Consider the following 22,947-nt stretch of genomic DNA (forward strand, 5'->3'; position numbering starts at 1 on the left):
ATCCCAGCTTCAAGTCAAAGGAACATGCTGACGAACTTGAGTAGTGTTGACCACTATGTAGTGTTGGGCAAGGACTCTATCTCACATGCATGGGATTCTTTGGTCCCTAGAGCCCTCAAAAACATCCTCTTGATCTCTGTCCACATGCTATCCCTCTCTCCCTCCTAGAGTCCCATATGTTGTCTCTTTGCCACCTCTGCCCATTAAGCAGTCTCAAGCACCTCTTCCCGTGCTCATCTCATTACCTCACCTCTTTGCCTTGTCACCTCAGGTTTCTCATGAACCATGCTATCTAATGCTGTCCAATGTTGAGCTGCCCTGACACTGACAGAGGAGTTTCTCTTTGTCGATGATTTGTGGAGTACGTGTCCACAGTCATGTATGAAACAATGGAGCAGATTTTGAACAGAGTAGGTCATCCCCAGCCTCTCTTTGAAAGCACTTGCCTATGCTTTCGTTTTAAAGGCCTGGGTCATCATTTGCCTTCCATGTCTGATATTTGAGGAGGCCACATGCCTAGCTGGTAGTGAGTCAATATACTAAATACATTGCTCCTAGTGGGAATGTTGGATGCAAAAATGATGAGTTCTCTCCAAAAGAAACCACCTATGCTTGCATCTTGAAGGCCATTCATGTTTTGCAAGAAATTTGCATGGATGAGCATGAGCAGGAGCATACAATTTTGTTGAGTGCTTCATATTTGGGATGTGGCTCATTTACGGTCAAGCAACACAAGATTTTTTCACCTTAATGTTGAAGTGGTCTCTTGGCTTTTTTACATGCAATCTGGTCTCTTAGAATGCATTGATAGACGACATCTATGTTAAATATTGTGAACTTTTGTTAGGACAAGAAAATTTTGATGAGTGATTCCAATGTGGGATGTGGTTCCTTGCATGACGTGTGTGTTAGATATGGTGTGCTTTTGAAAGAGTGAAAAGTTTAAACAAGCGATTTGTATGGCGTTTTTTGTCTTGGTTAGGATGTGGTCTTGAAGAAAGCTGTGATTGTTGAAGAGGTATTTTGAAAGCACAAAATCTGTTTGATGAGAGCTCCCTATGCGGGATGTGATCCTGTAGAGTGCATTGATTACAAGATGTTAGGAGTTTAGTCAATGCCGGAGTGTTATATTGTTTTGAACTCAATGTGAAGTTGCTTTGTGAAATTCCAATTTAAGATCTGATTGTTGGAATGCATTGTTTTTGCAACATGCACCTAGCAGGGGCAGGGGCAGGAAGCATGGGCTATTTTCAATGAAAATGGAGCAAGGATTTCTCTCTTAAATGTAACATATATAATTTCATATCAAAGGTATTTAGAAATTTAAGATTAGATGATGTCAAAATTTAAATGGTTTTTTTAAACTAGGGACCTCACTAAAAATTTGTGAGAGAAGTTTCTGAAGGTGTTTGGGATGGATCCCTTGGAATGCATTGATTGCAGAATATGCTCATGGGCAAGAGGTGTGGTTGTTTTCAACTCAATGTTGGTCTTTTAGAGTCTCTTGATATTATTATGTACAATTTAGACTCTTGAAATGGTTGGATTGGTTTAATATAAAGTCGTCTGCAAGCCTATTTGAGAGCCCGTCTCTTGGAATGCATTATTTGCAAGATATAATGAATAGGGGCAGGGTCAAGAAGTCACTTAAGGTGAGTGGTCAATACGTACTTGTTGGTCAATATATGTATGTCAAGTGGCATATGTGTCCAAGTACAAGTCATTGAAGAGCTTCCAAAATGGGCAAGTAAATAATTCTTTCGACTAGATGCAAAGCAAGAGTCTCCCAAAAGCTACTGAGGTATGGTAGTATGCAATAAGTTGACATGATTAAGGGTCTCTTTCAAAATATTATCAACCATGCTCACATTGGGAAGGAAAATAGTTGATGAGGGGGCTTTGTACCAAGGCAATAAAACACATTTTGATAGTCAACATTATAATGGTTATGGTCTATCCATATTCCATAATCCAGGCATTCAATCCATAACCCAAAAATTTATCTCAAGACTGGGACTTGAAATATTGGATGCCACTTTCTCTTTTGGAAATCAATCTTCAACTCATATAAATGTGTACAAGTCACCCAAGACACCAATAAGTACATTTCTTTCATAACTCCAATGCGTGATACAAGACAATGATAAAAAAAAATTGAGCATCATATAAGGAGACTTAGACATTGATATCGCCACCACAAACACCCAATATCAACATTTAGAAGCTCTACTTCATTCAAACAACCATCAGCAACAAATTAAAGAAACAACAACCATCTATAATTCAATGCTTGACCATATTTGGGTGAGAAGCAAACAATCTCATTACATTTGTAGCACAAGATTTTGCTTCTGGTCTGATCACCTCGGTGCTCTCGCCAGCAATACAGTAACATCCTCGTCGTTTGCCCGTAACGAGACTGTTTCTCCCGTAACGAGACTACCTCGTTGTCTGCCCCGACTCGAGTTCTTGGCCTGTCCCGACTCGTGGTCTGCTTGGACCGCCTAAGTTTATTCAAACAACTCTACCTAGGGTTTGTTCCCACGGCAGTTGACCTACTCCAAGAATGAACACTCATAAGCCCTCCGCAAAGAGCCGACCAAGTTTCACAGCAATCGTAGCAGCCCCGAGCAAGCTCACTCAGATTGGACAGCTCCAAGCAGCCCTCGACCGAGTAATGGAGGAGAACCGTGACCTCAAAGCTCGCCTTAACAAGCTTGAGGCACGTTGTTGACTCCATGGTCGAGTTTGCCACCGACAAAGTAAAAGAAGTCGAATCAAAGGTCACCCAAGCCCAATCAACCACCTTTGCCAAAGTACAGACTTGCGTGACAACAGAGTTCCACGAACAAAGACTTCAAGAATAAAATTCCCTCAAGGTTGGAATTGGTGGGCTCCCCTTGTCATGGTGCATCATCGAGGACACTCTCAAGGAAGCGATCACCAAGCTCAACGACATCCTTCAACCAATTAACATCAAACCTGAAAAGCTTTCTTGGATCAACAACACACACAGGCAAGTGCCACCGGAACACTGTCTTCTCATTTTCAAAGATAGAGAGGATAAGATGCAGCTACTACGACAAGCTCGACTCCTCAAAGGGACAAAGATTTGGATCAACGAGGAGCTGACAACAAATCAATTGAAGATAAAAAAGAGCGAGCTCAAGAAGATGCACGAAGCCCGCAAGCAAGGTAAATGGGTAGTCTATCGAGGGGGTAAAGCCATCATCCAAGAATTTCGAACCCCTAAGAAGGCTCTGCCCAACCCCCCCTAGATCTTGTTTCCCCTTTTTCTTTTACCCCGATGATTGGACCCTCAGTCCTTAACTAATATGTATCCGATGGCTTCACTTAGAAGCAACGAGTCTCGTAATTTCTTTTGTGATGGTCTTATGGGTCATATATGACCTACGTGGACGATAAATCAATCTCTCTCTCTCTCTCTCTCTCTCTCTCTCTCTCTCTCTACATTTGACAAAGCCATTAGGTTGCTCTTGCGAGTGCATGTGCAAGGAGTGGAAACTTTGGCTTGGTAGCATCGTGCTCTGTCTCTCTCTCCCTCTCTGTCTCTGACACATACATTACGTCCCTTGTTCTAGGTCTACTTGACTACTCACTCACATGCAAGAGGCGATGAGTTTTCTTGAAAAATCTAAAACGTGCAGTATTTTACGGTTTACTAATAACCTACCATAACTAACCCTTATGGTCTGCAAATTTTCTTTTTAAAAATATGTTTAGCGTGAATTCAAGTAAGTAGGTGAGTACCCGTTTCTTTTTAATGCGCATCAACAAAGATCTCTTGATTTGATTTGAAGGGAAAAAGGGAAGGGGAACACAACCGACGACGTCGATCATGGGGAGCTAGCCAGGTGGAAAGCCGAAGCGAGGAAAGGATGGGGGTAGCAATTGCGTGCAACATGGTAGCGAGGGACTCAGGGGAGGAGGGGGGAGGAAGGGGGGCCTGAGAGGTGGCAGGCACAGGTTGCAACCACAAGTGTTGAGACCTGGCAAAGCTAGGTGTGCAAGAGTAAACGAGAAACAAAGCAACCTTTTTTTTATATCCATGGGATCGACCGTCTTCCAACAAACACTGCAAGGCACCATGGCTTATTACAGATGGTTCAATCTTGTGAATGAGGTCAGGAGATTGATAACCATTAGATGCGTGAGCGTGAGGCTTTTGTGTAAAGAGAAGAGCGATTGAAATAGAATCTAGATATATTCCACACCTAATTCAAATGTGGAGCGAGTAAGGTGGGTAAGGTGACTAGTTCTAGTAAATTGTAGGCCAAAAGAGAAAGAAGCCTCGACGCCCCAAAAATTTAACTAGTGGAAATCACTAAAGCTATTACTTTCTCTAAATAGGCTAAGTCCCCTATCACACGTCTGCCTAAGGTGTGTGCAAGTTAGATGGAAAAAGCACATGGGTTGGTTGCTATGTTTGTCAAATGTGAATCCATCCTGGCTTGACCCCCTCACCCATCATACACCGTAACATCAATCGCAAACATGTGAAAATTCAATGTGTGAAATGCAACAAGAGGTTTTGAATTGTGCACTTCATGCCCATGTGGCTAGGGCCTATGCCAGTAGGCTATATCTAATTCATGCTTACTACAACAAAGAGTTTTTATATAATTATCCGTCAATTTGTGTGTGACACTACATGTGCCCAAACATGCTCTTTTTATTTGGCTTTCCTAATTTTTTAAATTTTTTTAAAATGAGCCTAGAGGATGGTCCACTTGGCTGAAGGCCTATCAACGACCATAAGACGATCATGTGATGCAAGTGCTCCATGATTTTTGATCGCTTGCATTGACTATCTTGAGGTTACACGGCTCAAAAAGTTTGCATGGATGAAAACTCAAAAAAATTAACAATATGCAATACAACTTTTACTAGTGTGCCTAGCAAGAGCTTTTTTTTATTGAAGACATGATTGATGAATGAAAGAAATAGAGACCATGACACAAAGGATGGATCTAGAAAGGATTGTAGCCACAAGGATGGTGATCGAAGGCTTCACAGAGAGCATGATGATTGTAGGTGACAATGAAGAACGCTGAGATTAGAGCAAGAGGGATCGAGGTGATATAAGCACTTGCTCCTTAAAAGGGCCTCTCCAAAAAGTAAATCATTGTTATTGTAAGCACTATGATGGTGTAAGCATGGCGATTGCTCCCCACTTCCCACAGGAACTTGAGTTCTTCAATATTTATCGAGGTAGGGTTTCATGTGTCATGGATCATGGCTACTTTGTGTAGCTTGCTAGCTTTCATGAGTGAAAGGAAGCTATTATTAATGTTATGCGGATACATTTAATTGAGCGAGAAGGTGATATTCCTCTCTTCTTTACAAGACATGAAGAAATGGATCTAGCATGCCAAGTCTTGTATGAGAGAAGGAAGGGGCTGGATCCCAATGTTCCAGAGTTGATTATACTCCCAGTTTATGGTGCCCTTCCTAGTGAAATATAGATAATATATTTTTTTGGGCTTGAGCATGACTAAGAACAAGGAAAGTGGTGGTTGCAACCAACATTGCACAAGCATATTCAACCATTGCCAAAATCTACTCTTATGCACTTTAACGAGATGCCTGCTCAATTACCAGTCAATAACCCAATTAACTTTTCCATTTCTCACCCTACAATCTACTATCTGTAAGCATACTATCCGTGACTTGCAACAACACATCAAAACTAAATAGCATGGCATGGCTAGCAAGTAAGGCTAGTTGAGTCTTCCCAACACCCATGCCTAAGGGTCTTTACACACTTCAAAATGCAACCCTATGCCTAAGGGTCTTTACACACTACAAATCCCATGCTGCTCAAAAGTTGGAAGCCTATTTGATGTGGTAGAAACATTTTGGATGCAAATCATGACAATTTGCGAAATGAGTAAGGAGACGAACTTGCGAGCTGAAATGGGTTGTAGGTGTCGCCTTCTTGCCAAAAAGACAAAGCAACTTCAATCTGGTTCATTGATGGGTATATCACGCCATATTTGGGTAGGCAAAGGGTGCCATCCAAGTTTTAATGGTTTTGGGCACTGATTTGGATGCTAGCTTGGAATAAGGTTGAGCTTTCATTTTGGTAGTATGTAACCATTCTAGCGCCCATTTTCTTATTGGCATCTTTTGACTAGATTGTAAGAGAGAAAATATTGTCCATCACATTAGTGTGTAAAGGCACTAAGATAAATTTGTAAAAAAACCAACAAAACGGGGGAATTTATATAAAAAGGAATTTCCAACTTTGCTTTGGTGTCAAGTAACTTGTTGTAGTTGGCTTCCTTGGTTTGCACAAAAATATCAACAAATAGTAGCCTTACGTTTGGAACCTGGTAAACCTGTCACAAAGCCATGCATTCTTGTGCTTTCATAAGGCCACAAGAAGCTCCCCAAGCCTTGTTTCATGCTTCAATGAGGATTCCTATTTGGTCTCCTAAGATGAGTTGCTTCCAAGTGACTACTTTATTTCAAACTTTAAATAAGGGTACAAAGATAGCATTATTGAATGAACAATTTATAAATAGATGAAGAAGAGTTTCCAATTTTGGGAATTGGAATGGAGCGAGCTTTTTTTCCTCTTTGTCCTTAAATTTCATACTTAACAAAAGAAGCTTGTTCCAAGAGCTTTTGAGTGAGCTTCCACCCCCCCCCCCTTCTGTGTGTGTGTGTGTGTGTGTGTGTGTGTGAGTGAGAGTGTGAGACCATCTTGTCACTCTTTGTGTTCTCATGGAGGAAAGTTGGTTGAAAGGCAAGTGACTGTATTGTTGCTTTATGAACTTCAAGAAAGCCTTTGATATGAATCCACGTTACAATTTGTGGATACGGATGGAAGAACTCCAAGTGCCAAGTGAGTTTATGCTTGTGGTTTCTCGAATCTATGAGAAGGTCGTGTCAATTGCTCATGGGAAGAGGAATTTTAGAAACTTTTGCAAGCACTCTTGGGGTTAAACAAACTCTCTTTGGTCTATGCATCGATCAACTGGAACAAATGGTACTTGACTTTATACAAGAAGAAGGTATTTAAGAGGTTACTATTTGCAATACGGTGATCATACTTTGTTGTATACAAATGATGTATTTCTTCTAGCACACTTTAGAGGATGCAAAAAAGCTTATGGTTGTCCTTGAGAAATTGTGCTTGCATAGTGGGTTGATTGTGAATGAATCCAAAACAAAATTTATGCTTGTGAAAACCAACCATAAGGAGAAGCTATGCAATGTGTACAACAATGAGATCCTTGAAGTTGTTGAGAGCTTTAAGTACCTTGGCTTTGAGGTTCTAGTCAATCACGTGGCATGAATGTGCTATACGTCTTTTGGAAGCTGGGAAGAGAGCATACTATGCATTTGAGAACATGTGTAATGCAAGAACTATCAAATGTTGGGTTTTTAAAAAGTACCTTTTTGACACATTGGTGACATTGGTTCTTCTTTATAGAGTTGAAGTGTGGGACAAGAGCATCTCAAAATCTACTTGGAAAGAGTTTGAGAATGTCCAACAATGTTTTCTTATAAACTCTCTCCAAGTTAAGACACAAACACCATATATGCTCCTCTTCTTCAGTTGGGATCTCTTCCAATTGTGGTTGTGGCCATGGAAAGGGTTGTAGAGTACATGATAAAGATGCGTCAAAACCCCTCACATTGACTTCCTACAATTGCATGGGAAGCAAGCAAAAAATTTCAAAAGATGCATAAAAGCAAGATCTTGAGCACAGGATGGATGCAAGACATAGAGAAGTGGTTTGGGAGATGGGATGCATTACACTTGCTACATGATGGCTCAATAGACTCCCAAGTGAATGAAGCTTTTCTACAACACCATTGTATAACGGCTTGGGAGGAATCTGGTGGGTTACTCTTCATACATTACACCATCCCTTATTGCTCCCAACTACAAAACCATGTTCTTCACTAAAAGAGGAAAGCGTACTCACCCTTATATGCTTGAGCCTATCCTCTTGTCAACGATACACATTATCACAGCCATTTGGCTTAGCTCCCACTCCGTTTGATGCATGACAAGGCATTGGGGCAATGAAAAAGAGTGAAATCAATTGTGCACATTATGCTCATTGCCAAGTTTTAGAGTCCGAACACCACACACTACTAGAGTGCTCAGCTTTTGGTCACATATCCAAACTTGCTTTCCTCACATTTTTAGCCATGAGTACTAAGACCTACACACTTTCCTCTCCCAGACACAGTGTGGGCTCTCCATTTGACTCTCATCACCATTTATCAACCCCATACCTACTACATCACATGTAACTTTGGTCCCATAGGCCATATTTGAGTTTCAAGGACGATAATAAAATCTCTCTCTCTCTCTCTCTCTCTCTCTCTATCCCCTCCCTCTCTTTATATATATATATATATATATATATATATATATATATATATATATATATATATATATATATATATATATATATATATATTAGTCTCTCTCTCTCTCTCTCTCTCTCTCTATGCAAGTGGGCGCTAGAGAAATAGAAAGAGAGAAATAGATAAAAAGAGAGGATATAGCTTAGGGGCCACCAAATGGAGTCCATGGCTATCATGTAATACCAATCCTTTCCTTCCACATTGAGTATGAGCTTGTTTTTTTATCTTCATCCAAGCTTTGAAAAGTGACTTGAATATGTATGATCCTTGAGGCCCAAATAACATAGTGTGAACAGGAACGCTGATTTTCTAACCTTTGACGTGACATTTGGGTAGACGTCTGAGTAGCAATCCTGCCCATTCTTCTTTGGGTGCAACAAGGGCACTTACCATGAGTTTAACTGCCAACTTGTTAGCTTTGTGGGAGCCATTAACAACCCTGAGTCCCCATACTTTTTTGGGGAGAGTGACAACACTTTACTTTAGAAGCTTTGTTGCCATTGATGTCTCCTATCGGTAAAAATTTCCTGCAGACTTTGGTTATCTCTTGAAGAACATGAAAGAAAACATACCACATATGTAGTCAGATAGTGATTATTGACAATAATTCAGAGATGGGTCCGGCTACAAGGGATGCTTGAAGCCGGACCCATCTTTGAATTTTGGTGGCGAACTGTTGGACAGCCCAATCCCATCTTTTTGGTTTAGGGTAATCTTGAACCACATAGTATTCTTAAAGAGGACTCACATAAAATAACTACCAAGGTAATCACTGATGGGGAAGCTGCGAGTATTCGCGGATCGTATGTCACAGCCTTCTCGCGCTGTCCTCATTTTCTGCTTGTACTGCCTCACCTTCTCTGATACGGGTTTTTCCTTCTTGCTTCGCTGCCTAATTACTTCTCCCTGCGCGTGCAGAGCAAATGAAATAAATGCAGAAGAGTATTTCGTGAACCTAGCGAAGGGCGATCACCGGAAGCCCGAGTATAAATGTATGTTCTTTCTGTGTGCGTGCACGCTTGTGTATATTTTGAGATTGAGAGAGAGAGAGAGAGAGAGAGAGAGAGAGAGAGCTTGACCTATGGGACCAAGGACCAAATAGATACTACCCTTGTACGATCCATTGAGGGTGTGCCAATGGGACCAACTGAAACCAGAAGGAAGAAGAAATATTATTTCTGAGGATTACATAGTAGGGGGTAGACAGGCTATTTTCTTTGTTTTCTGGCCTCATAGATCTTGGCCAACTCCTGGTTGTTAGCTTGGAGCTGAAGGGCTGTGAGCTTATCTTCCATCCATCTCCTAACCTTTTGTGAACGGGTTTGGTCATATCTGAGCGCTTTACACTTTCCTATGACTTCGATCCTCGCCTCTTCAATGTCACTGGACTATAGATAGCCCGTTTTCCTTGTTTTTTGGTGTCATGGACCTTGGCCAATTCAAATTTGCTGGGTTTGAGCTAAAGAGTTGTGAGCCCGTTTGCCATCCTGATCGTGGTACCCTATAGTGATCGGGTTTGCTCCATGTCTTTGCTTTTGTCTTTCAAATTTCTACATTTTTAACCACTACGCATCTTCCTATGACGTTGAGTGGGGTCTGGACTGGTGAAATGTTTCGAGACTTAAAATCTTTTGTTGCGCAAATGAAATACATGCACATGCCATTTCGCTTACCATAGTTTGATTTTTTAGGGCCTTTCACATCTATATATGTGTCAAGGGTATAGCGGAAAAGGGTGAATTCGGTGATGATTAAGTGGGTCTACACGACCAAGTACAAATTTGATGGTTCTTTGGACAAGCACAAGGCAAGACTAATTACCAAGGGCTTCTCTCAAAAACCTGGTGTGGACTATGACGAGACCTTTGCATCGACCGTGAGGATGGCAATCATTTGGATAGTTTTTGTCCTTGTAGCCTTTTTTGGGTGGCCCATGTTTCAGATGGATGTTCGGCATTTCTCAATGGTGACTTAGAGGAGGAGGTGTACGTGGAGCAACCTTCCGGGTTCGAGGATCCATATTTTAGAGACATGGTTTGTAGGTTGCTAAAGGCTCTCTATGGCTTGAAGCAAGCTCCTCGAGTGCAGTACCAGAAGATAGACTCTACACTCCTTTCGACGATCTTTTGTAGACCCAGATAATGGGTCTCGCACCGTCATGTGGGGCATCGCTCCACTATCACCACCCAAGCAAAAAAACTCTAGCCACTAAATAACTCATAAATGCTATAATGAGATCCTATCCAAGATTGAGGGGATGTTTACCTGAAAAGTGACTTGCGTAGGCAACTCATTTTGACATGAAGAAGATCAAAGTAGGCTAAAAATGGGGGTGCCCTTGTTTGGACGAGATTTGGCTGAAAGTGGGCTAAAACTGGGGTGCTCAGAGTTTGGACCAAATTTGGTTTGTGTAGCAATTAAGGTGCCAATTGATCTAATAATAGTCCTAGGCATGCGTATGCAGAGCCAACGTGGCTATACAACTATGAGATGCAGCCGAAGTACCACCGTGTGGTAATAACCAGATCTCCAACAAACATGGCCACCTGGGACCTCTAAGGATGATTCTGATGGATTTACTAAAGCAAAAGATGTGAGGCTTATGAATTATTTGACTGGCAGATTACATCAGCAGGTCTGCTTTACATATCATAAAAAGAGAGTGTGTTAATTATGTTTGCGGTTGTTACGAAAAGCATATTGTATTCAAGGTTTCTGACACTCTTGGCACCAAGGAGCCACTAGCTTTTAAATTAGGGCCGGAAGAATGTGGTAAGGTTAATCACAGTTTCTCTAATGTGGCTTTGTGTAAATTTCAACCCGTGGTTTGTCTGTGTATCCTGGTGTGTGTATGATATGTAGATGTACTGAGAGGTCTGAATCGATTTTATTTTTACTTGCCTTCCTTTTCAAAATTGCTATAGCCATCAACCCCGTGGGCCAGGTTCCTGCGATTGATGACAGTGGGTTTCATCTTTTTGAAAGGTATGCATTTGATTGTCGTTTGTAACTGGCACCTATGTGAAGTACCTTGAACACGATTGTTGGTGACTTGTGTCCGGCGCGTGCAGTCATGCCATTCTCAAATATTTAGCTTGTGCTCACCCAAATATCAGGGACCATTGGTAAGATTTCCAACCATTATGTACTTGTTGCACTCTTTGAAAAGAAGGTTCACACAGAGATTGCTGTTAGGTACCCAGCTGATCTCAGGAAGAGAGCTCAGCTTGACTGCATTTTGGATTGGCATCATACTGGTCTACGGCGTGGCTCAGGTGTAGACCTTGAATTCCTGTTCAAAAGCCATGGTTTGTTGTCAGGGTATTTAATCAATGGCAAAGACCAATCATCTTCATAACGGTGAGCTTCTTGCAGCGGGTTTGGTGATGAATCGTGTCATAGCACCTGCTCTGGGCCGTGCGCTTGATCCTCATGCTGCAGCAGAAGCTGAATCTCTTTTGAAAGCATCTCTCAAAAGGATGGAGATGCTGTGGCTGACGGAAAATGGAAGCTTTTTGACTGGCAGTTTGCAACCATCTATTGCAGACTTGAGCCTTGCCTGTGAAGTGATGCAGTTGCAGGTGCCTGCCGTCATCCGTCGACTTGTTTCTCTTTCATAATAATCATTGACCTTGATGCACAACCTAACCTTTTGTTTGCCTCGGCATGTTCAAAGCTTCTTGGTAAAGACAGTGTTGCAGACTTGTTGGATCCCAATCCCAAGGTGAAAAATTGGCTCAGTGCAGTTGAAAGAACCTTATCTCCACATTTTTCTCAAGTACATGAGACTTTGCTGAAAGCATCCAGTATGTACCAAAAGAGAAGGGAAAGGGATTTGAAGATTCCCATGGATGGGCCGCTTCAATCAAAACTTTAGCTTTAAGAAATTTGTATACTCAATATTTTTTGTTCTTGCAGTGGGGCATATTAAGGCCTCCCTCTGCTAACGGGTACTTGGTGAAGTAGTGTACATGCCAAGACGCGGCAATGCGGCATATCTGACTCTGAGCTTGTAGCTATGTTTTTTGAAGCAATCTGTAATTTATATTGTAATTATATAATAAAGTAGGTGCTTGTTTGTCTAGTTACAATCTTCAGAACTCTTGTCAATGCCAGTTCGATGCACCATCACTCTAGCCGCACATACGTGTAGATGTAGGCAAGACGGGCATCGATAGTCTATTCCCAAATCTAGGTGTAGTAATGGAAAGTTCCTTGAAAAATGGCCATCAAGAGTCCCTTCAAAAATGTAAAAGTAGAAATGGAAAGTTTGAAGCAACCTTGGAAGAGCAATGAACTGGTGCCAATCAACAAGGTCTTACAAGTGCTACGTTTTCATTGCCAATCATATCTGTGTAGTTGTGCTCCAGTGCAGTTGGTATTGCTTGATGCGCATGTGGTCAAGGGATGTCGGGGCTTGGCATCGGGTGCATCTGGGGTTTGCTGCACAAAAGTATCTTTCCTGAAAGTTTCATGCGCTGTCTGTGGCTATTTACTAGTGTTAGAAGAGGATGCAGCAAAATCCATAGCCACATCAACAGATTCTTCTCTTTTTGTGAAACAAAAGTGTATGCCTGTTTGCCTTGATGAGCTTGGGTGCATCTGCACTTACTCCTGGGTATAATTTGCTTTGAGATATGTTTAATACCTATGTAACTTGGATTCAAGGAAGGCAGAGAGATCTGATAACATACATCGAAACCAAATTAGCTGAAGAAACAAGCCCATGACGTGTACATATGTGCAGCTCCCCTTGGAGAGTTCTTGCATTCTTCGGACATAGCCAACATTCCACATGTTTCAAAGCTTTTCCTGGTTTTCTAGCGAGGTACTATAGTGGATGCTATTTTCTTTATGTAGTGCTTTGACAAATGTCATATGGCATACTGCTTCAGAAGCTCTCCTTGATATTTTACTTCATCTCCAGTCCACAACTCCTAGCCTTACAACCAGAAAAGCGCGCCATGGCTTGCTATCCTCACTCAACCCTACCCATATCACGGACACTTCGAAAGGCTGTCATGGAATGCTCTGTCCCTCATGCCTACCCGTCTTTAGGAGGGCATGTACACTATGGTGAGGCATCCTCTCATGCAACCAAGCCTTCTTCCAAACCGCTGCAGACAAAATTTCACCACCACCCAAGACAGCACCCTTCAATCATCTCTCCATACTAGGCACTTTCCTCCTGCTGTAACGTTTTGAAGCTTCTGTTTACCTCAGCCCCTTCACTTTAAGTAACTCCAATTTCCTTTCTTAGTAATCCCCTTCACCCTTTATTACTTAAAGCTTCAGAGCACCAAAAGACATACACAAATTGTCAGATTATTCCTATTTTGTGAGGTGTCAGAAAAGTTACCATGGGGCGTTCATAGTGACGTTGCTTTTTTATTTCAATGTCAGCTCTTCCTATCATTGAGAAGTAGAGTTCTCAAAGTGTTGGATTACTTAAAGCTTCAGAGCACCAAAAGGCATACACAAAAGTCAGATTATTCCTATTTTGTGAGGTGTGTCAGAAAAGTTACCATGGGGCGTTCATAGTGACGTTGCTTTTTGATTTCCAATGTCAGCTCTTCCTATCATTGAGAAGTATTCTCAAAGTGTTGGATGAATGTGAGATGGGCTTAGACCGTCGTGAGAGTGGGTTAGTTTTACCCTACTAATGAGCAATGCCACAATAGTAATTCAACTTAGTATGAGAGGAACCGTTGATTCCCATAATTGATCATTGTGCAAAGCCAGTGGCATGAAGCTACCATGTGAGGATTATGATTGAACGCCTTTATCCATGCTGGCAGGTGAAAATTCAAAAGTCGCCCTCGGCAAATAACAAACATCACCCAATGGATGAAAGCTTCTTCTCCATGCATTTAGCAAACCCCTTGAACTCCCCCAAGATAAAAGGAAGCTTCCCTTGTTGACCTTACTCATGCCTCATTACCCTTATTCCAGCCTAGCAATACTAATTCATTAGCATCATCTTCAATTAAGACTTGGAAGGGAACCCCATCCTCTCATTTCTCCATGTGAAACGTAGATACCTCCTCTTCCTCCACCATTATTTGGGATAATTTGTTTTCCATTCACAAATATCCACCACTATTTCCATCTTAAACAAAGTCTTGTATGATAATAGCATACAAAAAATCGCATTGTAAGTGTACAAATTGCTCCCCACCAAGTCTTCATTCCAAAGTTTGTCCATAGCTCTTGACTAAGCCCTTTAGAACCTAATCCTAAGACTACATTGGCTTGAAGAAATTGTTCTAGTAAAAAATGATACATGGTTATATTTTCACCCTCTTTTGAAAAAAGTTGTCCATGTAAAATTCCTAAAATTTCACTCTGTACCACTCTCCCTTGAAATCTCATGCCCTTGTCAACCACTTCTCTCCATCATGTTGTTAAATCGAACCTTTGCAAATCCAAAGACTGCATCCTTTGTAGAGTCCTTTAATCTACCCTCCCATAATAATCTTTCCCTTCGTGACCCATAGCATGGCACCCTATACCTATAATGTTGTGATGATTTTATCCTTAAGAACGCATAGAATAAATCCTAGATTTTAATAAACCATAGAGTCAAAGCATGCACACTTCTAGAATCTCATCCTCTACCATTGGCATTGCTAGCTCAACATCATCAACCCAATACCATGTTTCTTTCTGCATAAGAATATGCCAACATAGCACCAAAAATTCCGATCAAACCCCCCACTCCCCACCCCTCCCATTCTCATCACCTAGCCTTTTCCCGTATACCCATATCTCCTTGATGGTCTTATTCACGGTAGTCTTGTAGATCTTATCCTAGATTGTAATGGTGATGAAGACAAACCACATACACTCCTAGAATTTCACCTCTGTAAATCCAAAGACTACACCCTTTGCGCTATTCTTAACTCTACACGGCTACGATCTTCCCCTTTGTGACCTTTCATGTTTTACCCTAAACCTATAATGCCTTGATGATTTATCCTAAAAAAAATTCAAACTATATCCCAGAATGCATAAACTATGGAGTCAAAAACATGTGCACTCCTAGAATCTCACCCTCTACCATTGGCACATGCTTGCTCAAGGGTATGTTCAGGATATCAAGGATTCATGTGCCATTGTTGAGAGTAGCATTGAATCTTTGAGTTGTTCAATAGGAATTTTAGGGAGGTAATGTATTTCCTTAAGGTTCGACAATTACAATAGGGCTAGAAAGAGGGCAACATGAAGTAGACTTGGACATGTCGAGGTGGGTGGCTTTCTACGAGATAAGACTGAAATGTTCTAAAATTGACCGAGTGCTATATCAGAACTACGTAGTCTGTGTGTGGGCTGGGCTATCTAGTATAGGTCAAAGAATACCTTGAAGATGTATAGTTCTATGTAGGTGCATTTTTTGTTGGAAGAGTATGTTAGGCCAATCTGTAATACAATCTATCAGGTTATCAAGTATAAGCCCATAAAGGACAAATGGTTACAAGGGAAAAGGCTAGGGGCGGCAATTGAGGGAAATTATGTTGAAGCCTCTATTTCTATGCCAGAGGAATAATGGTGTTGAGATAATTATGTTACCCAAATGTAGAAATAACCCCATTTCTAAAAACCCAAGTAATTTATTTTGGATTCCAATAAAATTCTCACAGTTTTTATGGAGGCCCAAAATTCCAAACTAAATTGTGACAACTTTGGAAACTGCTTGTAACCTTAAAATTTGCTTTTAATTTCTCAATCTTGAGAATCTCCATGATGTATTGCCCCAAGTAGGGTTGAACCCATTTCTTTATAACCGGAATCTAGGGATATGCCTTGAGGATGAAAAAGCAAAAGGCAAAGGACAAGGAATGTGGCAGGCTAACAAACGATGAATTCAAGAAGAAAATCTAATGAGGTTCCATATGACGAGCAAATACGAATGAGTAAGTCGCATATCAAATCAACCAAAGGGGGGCCGGGGGTGTATGTGTGTGTGTGTTGGGGTTGGGGGGGGGGGGGGGGGGGGGGGGGGGGTTGTTAGAAGTGAGTCTAGCTGTGGTGTAAGGGCAAGTGAGGGTCATGCGATGGCAAGGCATGTCAACAACAAGTGGAGCACGGGGTGTGTCTAGCATCGAGTTGAATCACTATAGACATCGAGCAAGTGATAGCAAGCGTCGCTGGGAGGACGAGCCAGAGGGGCTCGATGACTGGAGGTGGGATGAGCATGTAGGAGGGGATGAACGCGCAAGCAAGGGCTGGGTAAGTGAGGGAGGGAGGTGTAGATGGGGTGCACAGCCAGGGGGCAAGCACAATATCAGCTCTCTCTCTCTCTCTCTCTCACACACACACACACATGCGCCCGACAGTTTCTCCACGGAGAGGATGTGGTAGAAGAAACAAATTCAAAGGTATCTAGAAAAGATTCCACTTATTGAAAGGGGACCTTTGGTAGGTCAAAACTCATTGGCAAAAATCTCTTTCCCTATATGATTTGCCTATCCTCTCCACACACACCAGCCCTCCTTTTCTGAGACGTGGAATAGTCTCTAATGTTTGGAATTCGTTTTTGAAGACCATAGTCTCACATCTTTAGAATAGTTCATTTTTGAAGACCACCCCATATATACAATGGTTGTAGATCAAACTTTTGCGGGTTTCACAGGAAATCTTAAGGGTATTACAAAAAAGTACTTGGACTTGCAATAATCAATACAATGCCTTGGTAACTGAAAAAACGGCTCAAGTTAACATCGCAGTGCATACTTATTACATCATGTAGCTAGGTTTCCCCTGCCTGCATATAAACCTTCGGAGTGAAATTCAACTGTCGTGCTTTCTAACCAATGAGAAGACAAAATAGAACCTCGCTCGTTGCTGCAACACTAGTTCATTGAGCTTGGCTCCCCTATCCTAAACAAATGAGAAAGCCTTCACCAAACGATCAAAAGAGAATATGAAGCAAAATATGAAGGCATTCTTTCCAAACACACAAAGTGAAGGTTCACATTGGCATTCAAAAAGAATAAAATGAGAAAAGAGAGTAATCTAGAAAGAATTAAATCATTTATATGTAAAGGTATGTCCACTAATCAGTATTGGAGGTAATAAAATTTTAAATGTCCACCTACCTCCCTTATCCTGTGAGGCATCTTTTAATAAGCCAAGAAAAGTCAATTGCACAAAGTATGAATTACAAATCCCTGCAATGAAGAATATACCACATTAAAAGGCTCTTATATATATATATATATATATAAATAAATATAAAAAAGAGGCATGATCGACATAGTTGCTAAAAGAGCAACTGCTATCAGACTGCCCAATGCACATTTTGTAAGCATGTCTAAACATGGCGCGATATCCAAAAGGGAACACATTAAAACGGATAGTTAAGAAAAACTTGTCACATTATTTGTTCGTAAACACAGAACATTATTTACTTCAAAATGCCTTTATAACAGGCTTACGCAAAATCATTTACAGAAGCTTACCTGACTGAAACTTTAAAACATATAAGATAGCACAAAAACATAATCCTAGACTTAAAGATACAACACAAAAAAGACAAAAGGACAAATTCTTAGATCCTAAGACTAAAATGAGAGACTACAGCGTAGAAGAGGCACAACATTACCAAACTAGGACAATGTTCAAACCTTGACAATATGCCACCTTATCCAAGGAGGAAGAATAACATCATCAGAGGTGAAAACAAAATAGTCTAATAAGAACCTATAATAATAATAATAATAATTAACATCAGACGAGGTTCACCTGTGCTACAAAGTGGCAACAAAGATCTCGTATCATGGATATGCCTCTATGATACCAGGAGTGATTGATATAATTTATTCTGTATCTGCAAAATAAACCACATATTCCTAGACAAATCCAGGAAAAGCCCAGATTTGGTTCAACAAGGAAGTGCAAATTATAGACCCATTGTAGCCACAGTTCCATCATCAAATTACCAACCATGTCCTACTTCGCCTTTAAGAAGTACACATGCGCATGATCCTAAGTTTTCCCCAACTGCGGTGGTAAAAACACCCTCACTTCCCTTTCCTCTGAGAACTGTGTATGCTTCGGAACCATAATCTCAAGACCTGCACTTGATTCCACATAAAATGCCTTGAGCTCTGCATTATCAGGTATTCTAGTTGCAAGGGGTATCTCCCTCACAAACTCACCTTGAGGACAATGCTCCGGATTCTGATCTGTCAGCTTGAATATTCTCTCTCCTCTAATCACAAGTGGCATCCTTGCTGTGCTGTGACCATGAACTTTGACTACACCATGAGTGGCAGTATTACGCCAAGAAACCCTTAGCTTACTCATGTCAGTAAAAGGTAAACTGACCATAATAAGATAACCTTTCGCATCTTCATAGATGCTCTTAGCTCCCGTGACAGGGCCGGAGGCATCCACTATAACCCCTGTCAGCCCTGCGAGCCAGTGCGGCCGCTCACCTTGCTGAATTTCCTCTCCAAGTATTTCACCTGAAATGCTGGTGTTTGCAACACAGCCTTCCTCTTCATTGCTACTTGGTGTGTCGCACTTGCGCTTCCTCTTGAGGGATGAAAGGTTGCTGAAGCTGCAACCACCTGTCAGCTTGCAAGACAAATTCAGCGTTGAGCAGCCAACTTCACCAGACTTTGGAGATGCCTGCTTCTGAAGAGCATCCGATCTTTCTGAATCCAAATCTGTGTACGATAGTGTGCGCCAGTCCGAAAAATCACTTGCCTCCAAAGGAAGTGTAAAATTGAGCTCCATACCACTCAGCTCCATCCACTTCTTCTGATCTTCTTTGCTAATGAGCGCCAAGTTTGGGCTTCTCACAAGTTCCAGCCCATGTACACATTGAGGATTTGATAAGCCCCTGTATTGCTTTCTCTGCATCCGATGAGAACGATTGAAACCCTTTTCAGCGCTGAAAGGGAACTGGGGCTCTCCAAACCTTGCATGCCCATTCATGTAGCTTCGAAGTTGCATCTTGCCCAAGGCATTCTCAGGCCTCTTGCGGAATGCCCACATGTACATGTTCTCCATATCATGCTGCACCATAAACTGATCAAGTTTGAGGCCCAATTTATCAGTGCGCGATGGTCGAAAGTAATGGCTAAAGAAGAACCAAGCGCCCCAAATGCTGTCACTTCGCTTCACCTGGCGCTTTCCCTTTGACGGTGCAAAAGGGCGCACATCTGCATTCTGAATTGCAAGATTGACATCCAGCATCTCAAGAGACTCTGAGGAGGGCAGCCAAGAAAGAGGGGTCATGACATCTGGGGAAGACAGGGGAAGATTGATGTCGGGTGGGCATGCCCCCATGCTCGATTGATGAAGGCGAGGCATGACACTTTCATCATGGACACTAGAGTCCATGGACAGCAAGGTGGAGGGGCTCTCCATGGACAGCATGGTGAGGAGAGCTTCCCTCAAGGCCGGAATATAAACAAATACACCACTATTCTACAATGGAACAGATGCGTGGATGGCCAAAATTAAGAATACAGAAATGGAAGTTTACCTTTGCTGATTGAGAAACGAAACCACAGTGTCACGATGATGAAGCAACTCACTTGCTAAATTGATGCAGATCTCGCCATTGTGAACAGCATCTTTCCATTCATGGTGGAGATAACAAGGAGTCCTGATGGGCGGATTTGTGAACAAAATACCTGTAGAACCCTGTTGTTGAAGATAACTGTGACGCCACTGACAGAAAACCCTTGTCGAGCTGCGCACAGAGGGGAAGGGAACCGCTTGGGAAGGAGGGGAGCTCCTTCACTTCCGGGCTCCCTTCATCTTGAAGAAGGCATTGAGCCTTCTGAGGGGGGCGGAGAAGGTGGCAGAGGGGACGAGAGAGGAGGAAAGACGGCAGCACTTGGTGCAGAGCATTGCAGATCGGAGACGCATGGGAGGGTGCTGGTCCGGAGGCAACATTAGAGAAGCGAGAAAAAGGACCAAAGAAGGGAAATGGGCACACGATCTATGAGGGCGTTTTGTGCAGACGAAGCAAACAAAGGCAGGCCTGCGAAAGCTTGGTAGAGGCAAAGGGTTGGTTTGTGAGTGACGTTGCCTGTATGTCCTGTATGTGTATGCGCTTTGCCTGTGTGTGTGGAGGGGTAGGCAGGGTGTGGTGCGGGGGATGCAAAGAGGGCAGCCTGGCAACAACGTGAACGCTGTGTAGAATCTGTAGATGGAAAGGACGCTAAAAGAACACGTCCACTCTCAGCCTTCAGGTCTCTTCGCTTTAGGCCTAGCTATCCTCCATTCTTGCACGCGCGCGCGCGCGCACACACACATGCAATTGCAAGGGCTCGGTCGTTACTACCCCTCCCAAGAGTGTGTCCTTATTAGACTAAGGACAGGTACCAAGAGTGTGGACAACTCTCCTATAAATGCAAGTGCTCCAAGAAAATCCACAGGAAGTAAAGATGGAGGTTTGTGTCACTGGTGGAACGGGGTACATAGCTTCTCATCTCATCAAGGCTCTTTTAGGGAAAGGTTATCGAGTTCGCACCACTGTGCGAAATGCAAGTAAGCAACTAGCCTAGTAAAGTCTCGGCAATGGCTGCCCAATTAGAGCATTGTTTCTTGACTCATATCTCTTCATCCTTTTGTAGAAGATGCAAACAAAACAAACTTTCTTTGGAGTATTCCAGGAGCAACGGAAAGGTTAAGTCTCTATGAAGCAAACTTATTGGAAGAGGGAAGTTTTGATGAGGCCATCCGTGGTGTTGATGGGGTCTTTCATGTTGCATCACCTGTTATTGTCACCAATTGGCAAGACCCAGAGGTAGTCAGTTACATCAGGGATTGCCATCTCAATAGAGGGATTTTTTCACAAAATTAATGTTACAAGTATATAATGTAGGAAGTTTGTTTGATCTCGATGATACCACAAAACTTCATGTGCTTGCAATGAGATCCTTTGTGCTACTTTGTCCAATTGAGTTATTTCGATTTACCGTGTCAAAATCTAAATTCTAATGAACATGCTTATAATCCATGTGTAGAAAAGCTTTCTAGAGCCTTGTTTAAAGGGTACCAACAATGTTCTAGCTTCTTGTGCCAAAAGTACAACCATAAGAAGGGTGGTATTAACATCCTCATGTTCATCTATAAGATATGACTTCTATGAGCACAACAATGCTCCCTCTCTTGATGAATCATATTGGAGCAACCCTGATTATTGTCGACATTTCCAGGTACATGTTTTTCAACACTTTCTAGCTTCGAAATTTTCCATGGCATCATAAGAATATACTTTGACTTAAGTTTTGAACCCAAAAAATTTGATAAGACCCATTCAACTAAAATTTCTCTCTCTGCTTATCTTGCTTCGCTCAAATGTGTAGTTGTGGTACGCGTGGGCAAAGACACTTGCTGAAAAGGAAGCTTGGAAGATTGCTCAAGGCAAGAACTTGGACCTTGTTGTTGTTAATCCCTCCTTTGTTGTAGGGCCTCTTCTCTCAAAGGAACCTACTAGCACCATTTTATTGGTTTTGGGTCTTCTCAAAGGTTAGCAAAAGTTTGGTCCAAGAAGTTTAAGTGCAAATCTTTCTTCGTCTCAAGATAGCATTGTGGTTAGCATCATATTCAAACAAGCAAAAAAGATTATTGTGCTTAATAAAAAAATTGTGCACCTTTATCTTTTTCTTTGCAGGTTTTATACGGAAATATCCTAATTCCAGGATGGGTTATGTGCACATAGATGATGTTGTGCTAGCACACTTGCTTGCTTATGAAGATTTATCCATATCAGGGAGGCTCGTTTGCTCAGGAAATGTTTACCATTGGAGGGAGATTGCTGAAATGCTCAAAATGAAATATCCCCTCTTGCCTATTCCTACAATGTAAGCTGAAAAGAAAAGCTCTTGAAAAGATTTTGGTTTACTACTTTTAAGTTTGAGTTTTATGAAGGATAAGGTTTCTTATGATTATGTGATCAAAAAATCCTTGCAATGCAGATGCAGTGATGAGTTAGGGAATGATATCCCACATACTATGAACACCACAAAGCTACAGAAGTTGGGGCTCAAGGCCTTTAAAAGCGTTGAAGAGATGTTTGATGACTGCATTACAAGTTTACAAATCCATGGTCACTTGATGTAGAACAAGCCATGCAATTTTTCTCATCATTGGCTCAAAAGTAACACCTCAAATTGTATAGGTAGTTCATTTCTTTAAGAAGGAATTAACTTGGCTATTGACAACAAAGTGTTTTCTTCAAGAAAGTGTGTAAATCTCTTACCTTATCATGTGTACTAAGCACAACAATGTCAAAGAGTACTCTGGATTGTGAAGCACATGCTAATAGAATAATTGAAGTTTGTATAGTTGTGAGATGGCATGGTAAAGATTTTGGTTTAGGCATACATAGTCTACTTTGTAAAGATAACATGAGAGGATGTGCTAGATACATACATCAAGGTTATCATTGCAACTTATGCATCTATTGAGGGTTGCATTTCTTGCCTCTTTTGCTCTAAAATTAGTCAATCCACATCACGTCTCTTCACATTGTGGATATCCTTCACTATTAACATTATTGACATGCAT

The 22,947-nt window shown here is 41.6% G+C and overlaps 3 protein-coding genes across 4 annotated transcripts; 2 read left to right on the forward strand and 1 right to left on the reverse strand.

Moving 5' to 3' along the window:
- The first annotated feature begins 9,114 nt into the window (after positions 1 to 9,114).
- On the forward strand, positions 9,115 to 12,496 carry LOC147462301 (glutathione S-transferase T1-like). The gene is made up of 7 exons (XM_086483423.1): positions 9,115 to 9,255; positions 9,331 to 9,404; positions 11,337 to 11,397; positions 11,484 to 11,537; positions 11,608 to 11,687; positions 11,788 to 11,993; positions 12,089 to 12,496. The coding sequence occupies exons 1-7, from the start codon at positions 9,188 to 9,190 to the stop codon at positions 12,287 to 12,289; spliced, it is 744 nt and encodes a 247-aa protein (XP_086339549.1). The 5' UTR covers positions 9,115 to 9,187; the 3' UTR covers positions 12,290 to 12,496.
- Positions 12,497 to 18,104: 5,608 nt separating this feature from the next.
- On the reverse strand, positions 18,105 to 20,329 carry LOC147462302 (uncharacterized). Of its 2 annotated transcripts, XM_086483431.1 has the most exons (2): positions 19,910 to 20,329; positions 18,105 to 19,628 (listed from the first exon to the last, which is right to left on the reverse strand). In XM_086483431.1, the coding sequence occupies exon 2, from the start codon at positions 19,615 to 19,617 to the stop codon at positions 18,400 to 18,402; it is 1,218 nt and encodes a 405-aa protein (XP_086339557.1). In that variant the 5' UTR covers positions 19,618 to 19,628; positions 19,910 to 20,329; the 3' UTR covers positions 18,105 to 18,399. The 2 variants fall into 2 exon arrangements, with proteins under 2 accessions (XP_086339557.1, XP_086339554.1); XM_086483428.1 differs by having other exon boundaries at positions 18,105 to 20,329.
- A 436-nt stretch (positions 20,330 to 20,765) lies between these two features.
- Positions 20,766 to 22,724, forward strand: TKPR2 (NAD(P)-binding Rossmann-fold superfamily protein). Its single transcript, XM_086483433.1, has 6 exons — positions 20,766 to 20,922; positions 21,009 to 21,181; positions 21,402 to 21,593; positions 21,744 to 21,906; positions 22,052 to 22,241; positions 22,356 to 22,724. The coding sequence occupies exons 1-6, from the start codon at positions 20,784 to 20,786 to the stop codon at positions 22,498 to 22,500; spliced, it is 1,002 nt and encodes a 333-aa protein (XP_086339559.1). The 5' UTR covers positions 20,766 to 20,783; the 3' UTR covers positions 22,501 to 22,724.
- Positions 22,725 to 22,947: the final 223 nt, after the last annotated feature.

This window comes from Adiantum capillus-veneris, chromosome 2 (assembly GCF_014529385.1).
Source record: "Adiantum capillus-veneris isolate H3 chromosome 2, ASM1452938v2, whole genome shotgun sequence".
Classification (NCBI taxonomy): Eukaryota; Viridiplantae; Streptophyta; class Polypodiopsida; order Polypodiales; family Pteridaceae; genus Adiantum; species Adiantum capillus-veneris.

Excerpts from the sequence above, each read along its gene's own strand:
- LOC147462301 (XM_086483423.1), top strand. The coding sequence starts at position 9,188 with ATGGGGAAGCTGCGAGTATTCGCGGATCGTATGTCACAGCCTTCTCGC. Across the intron at positions 9,256-9,330 it reads GCTGTCCTCATTTTCTGCTT|AGCAAATGAAATAAATGCAG; the intron begins GTACTGCCTCAC and ends CTGCGCGTGCAG. Across the intron at positions 11,398-11,483 it reads GGGTTTCATCTTTTTGAAAG|TCATGCCATTCTCAAATATT; the intron begins GTATGCATTTGA and ends CGGCGCGTGCAG.
- LOC147462302 (XM_086483428.1), bottom strand. The coding sequence starts at position 19,800 with ATGCTGTCCATGGAGAGCCCCTCCACCTTGCTGTCCATGGACTCTAGT.
- TKPR2 (XM_086483433.1), top strand. The coding sequence starts at position 20,784 with ATGCAAGTGCTCCAAGAAAATCCACAGGAAGTAAAGATGGAGGTTTGT. Across the intron at positions 20,923-21,008 it reads CACCACTGTGCGAAATGCAA|AAGATGCAAACAAAACAAAC; the intron begins GTAAGCAACTAG and ends ATCCTTTTGTAG. Across the intron at positions 21,594-21,743 it reads ATTATTGTCGACATTTCCAG|TTGTGGTACGCGTGGGCAAA; the intron begins GTACATGTTTTT and ends TCAAATGTGTAG.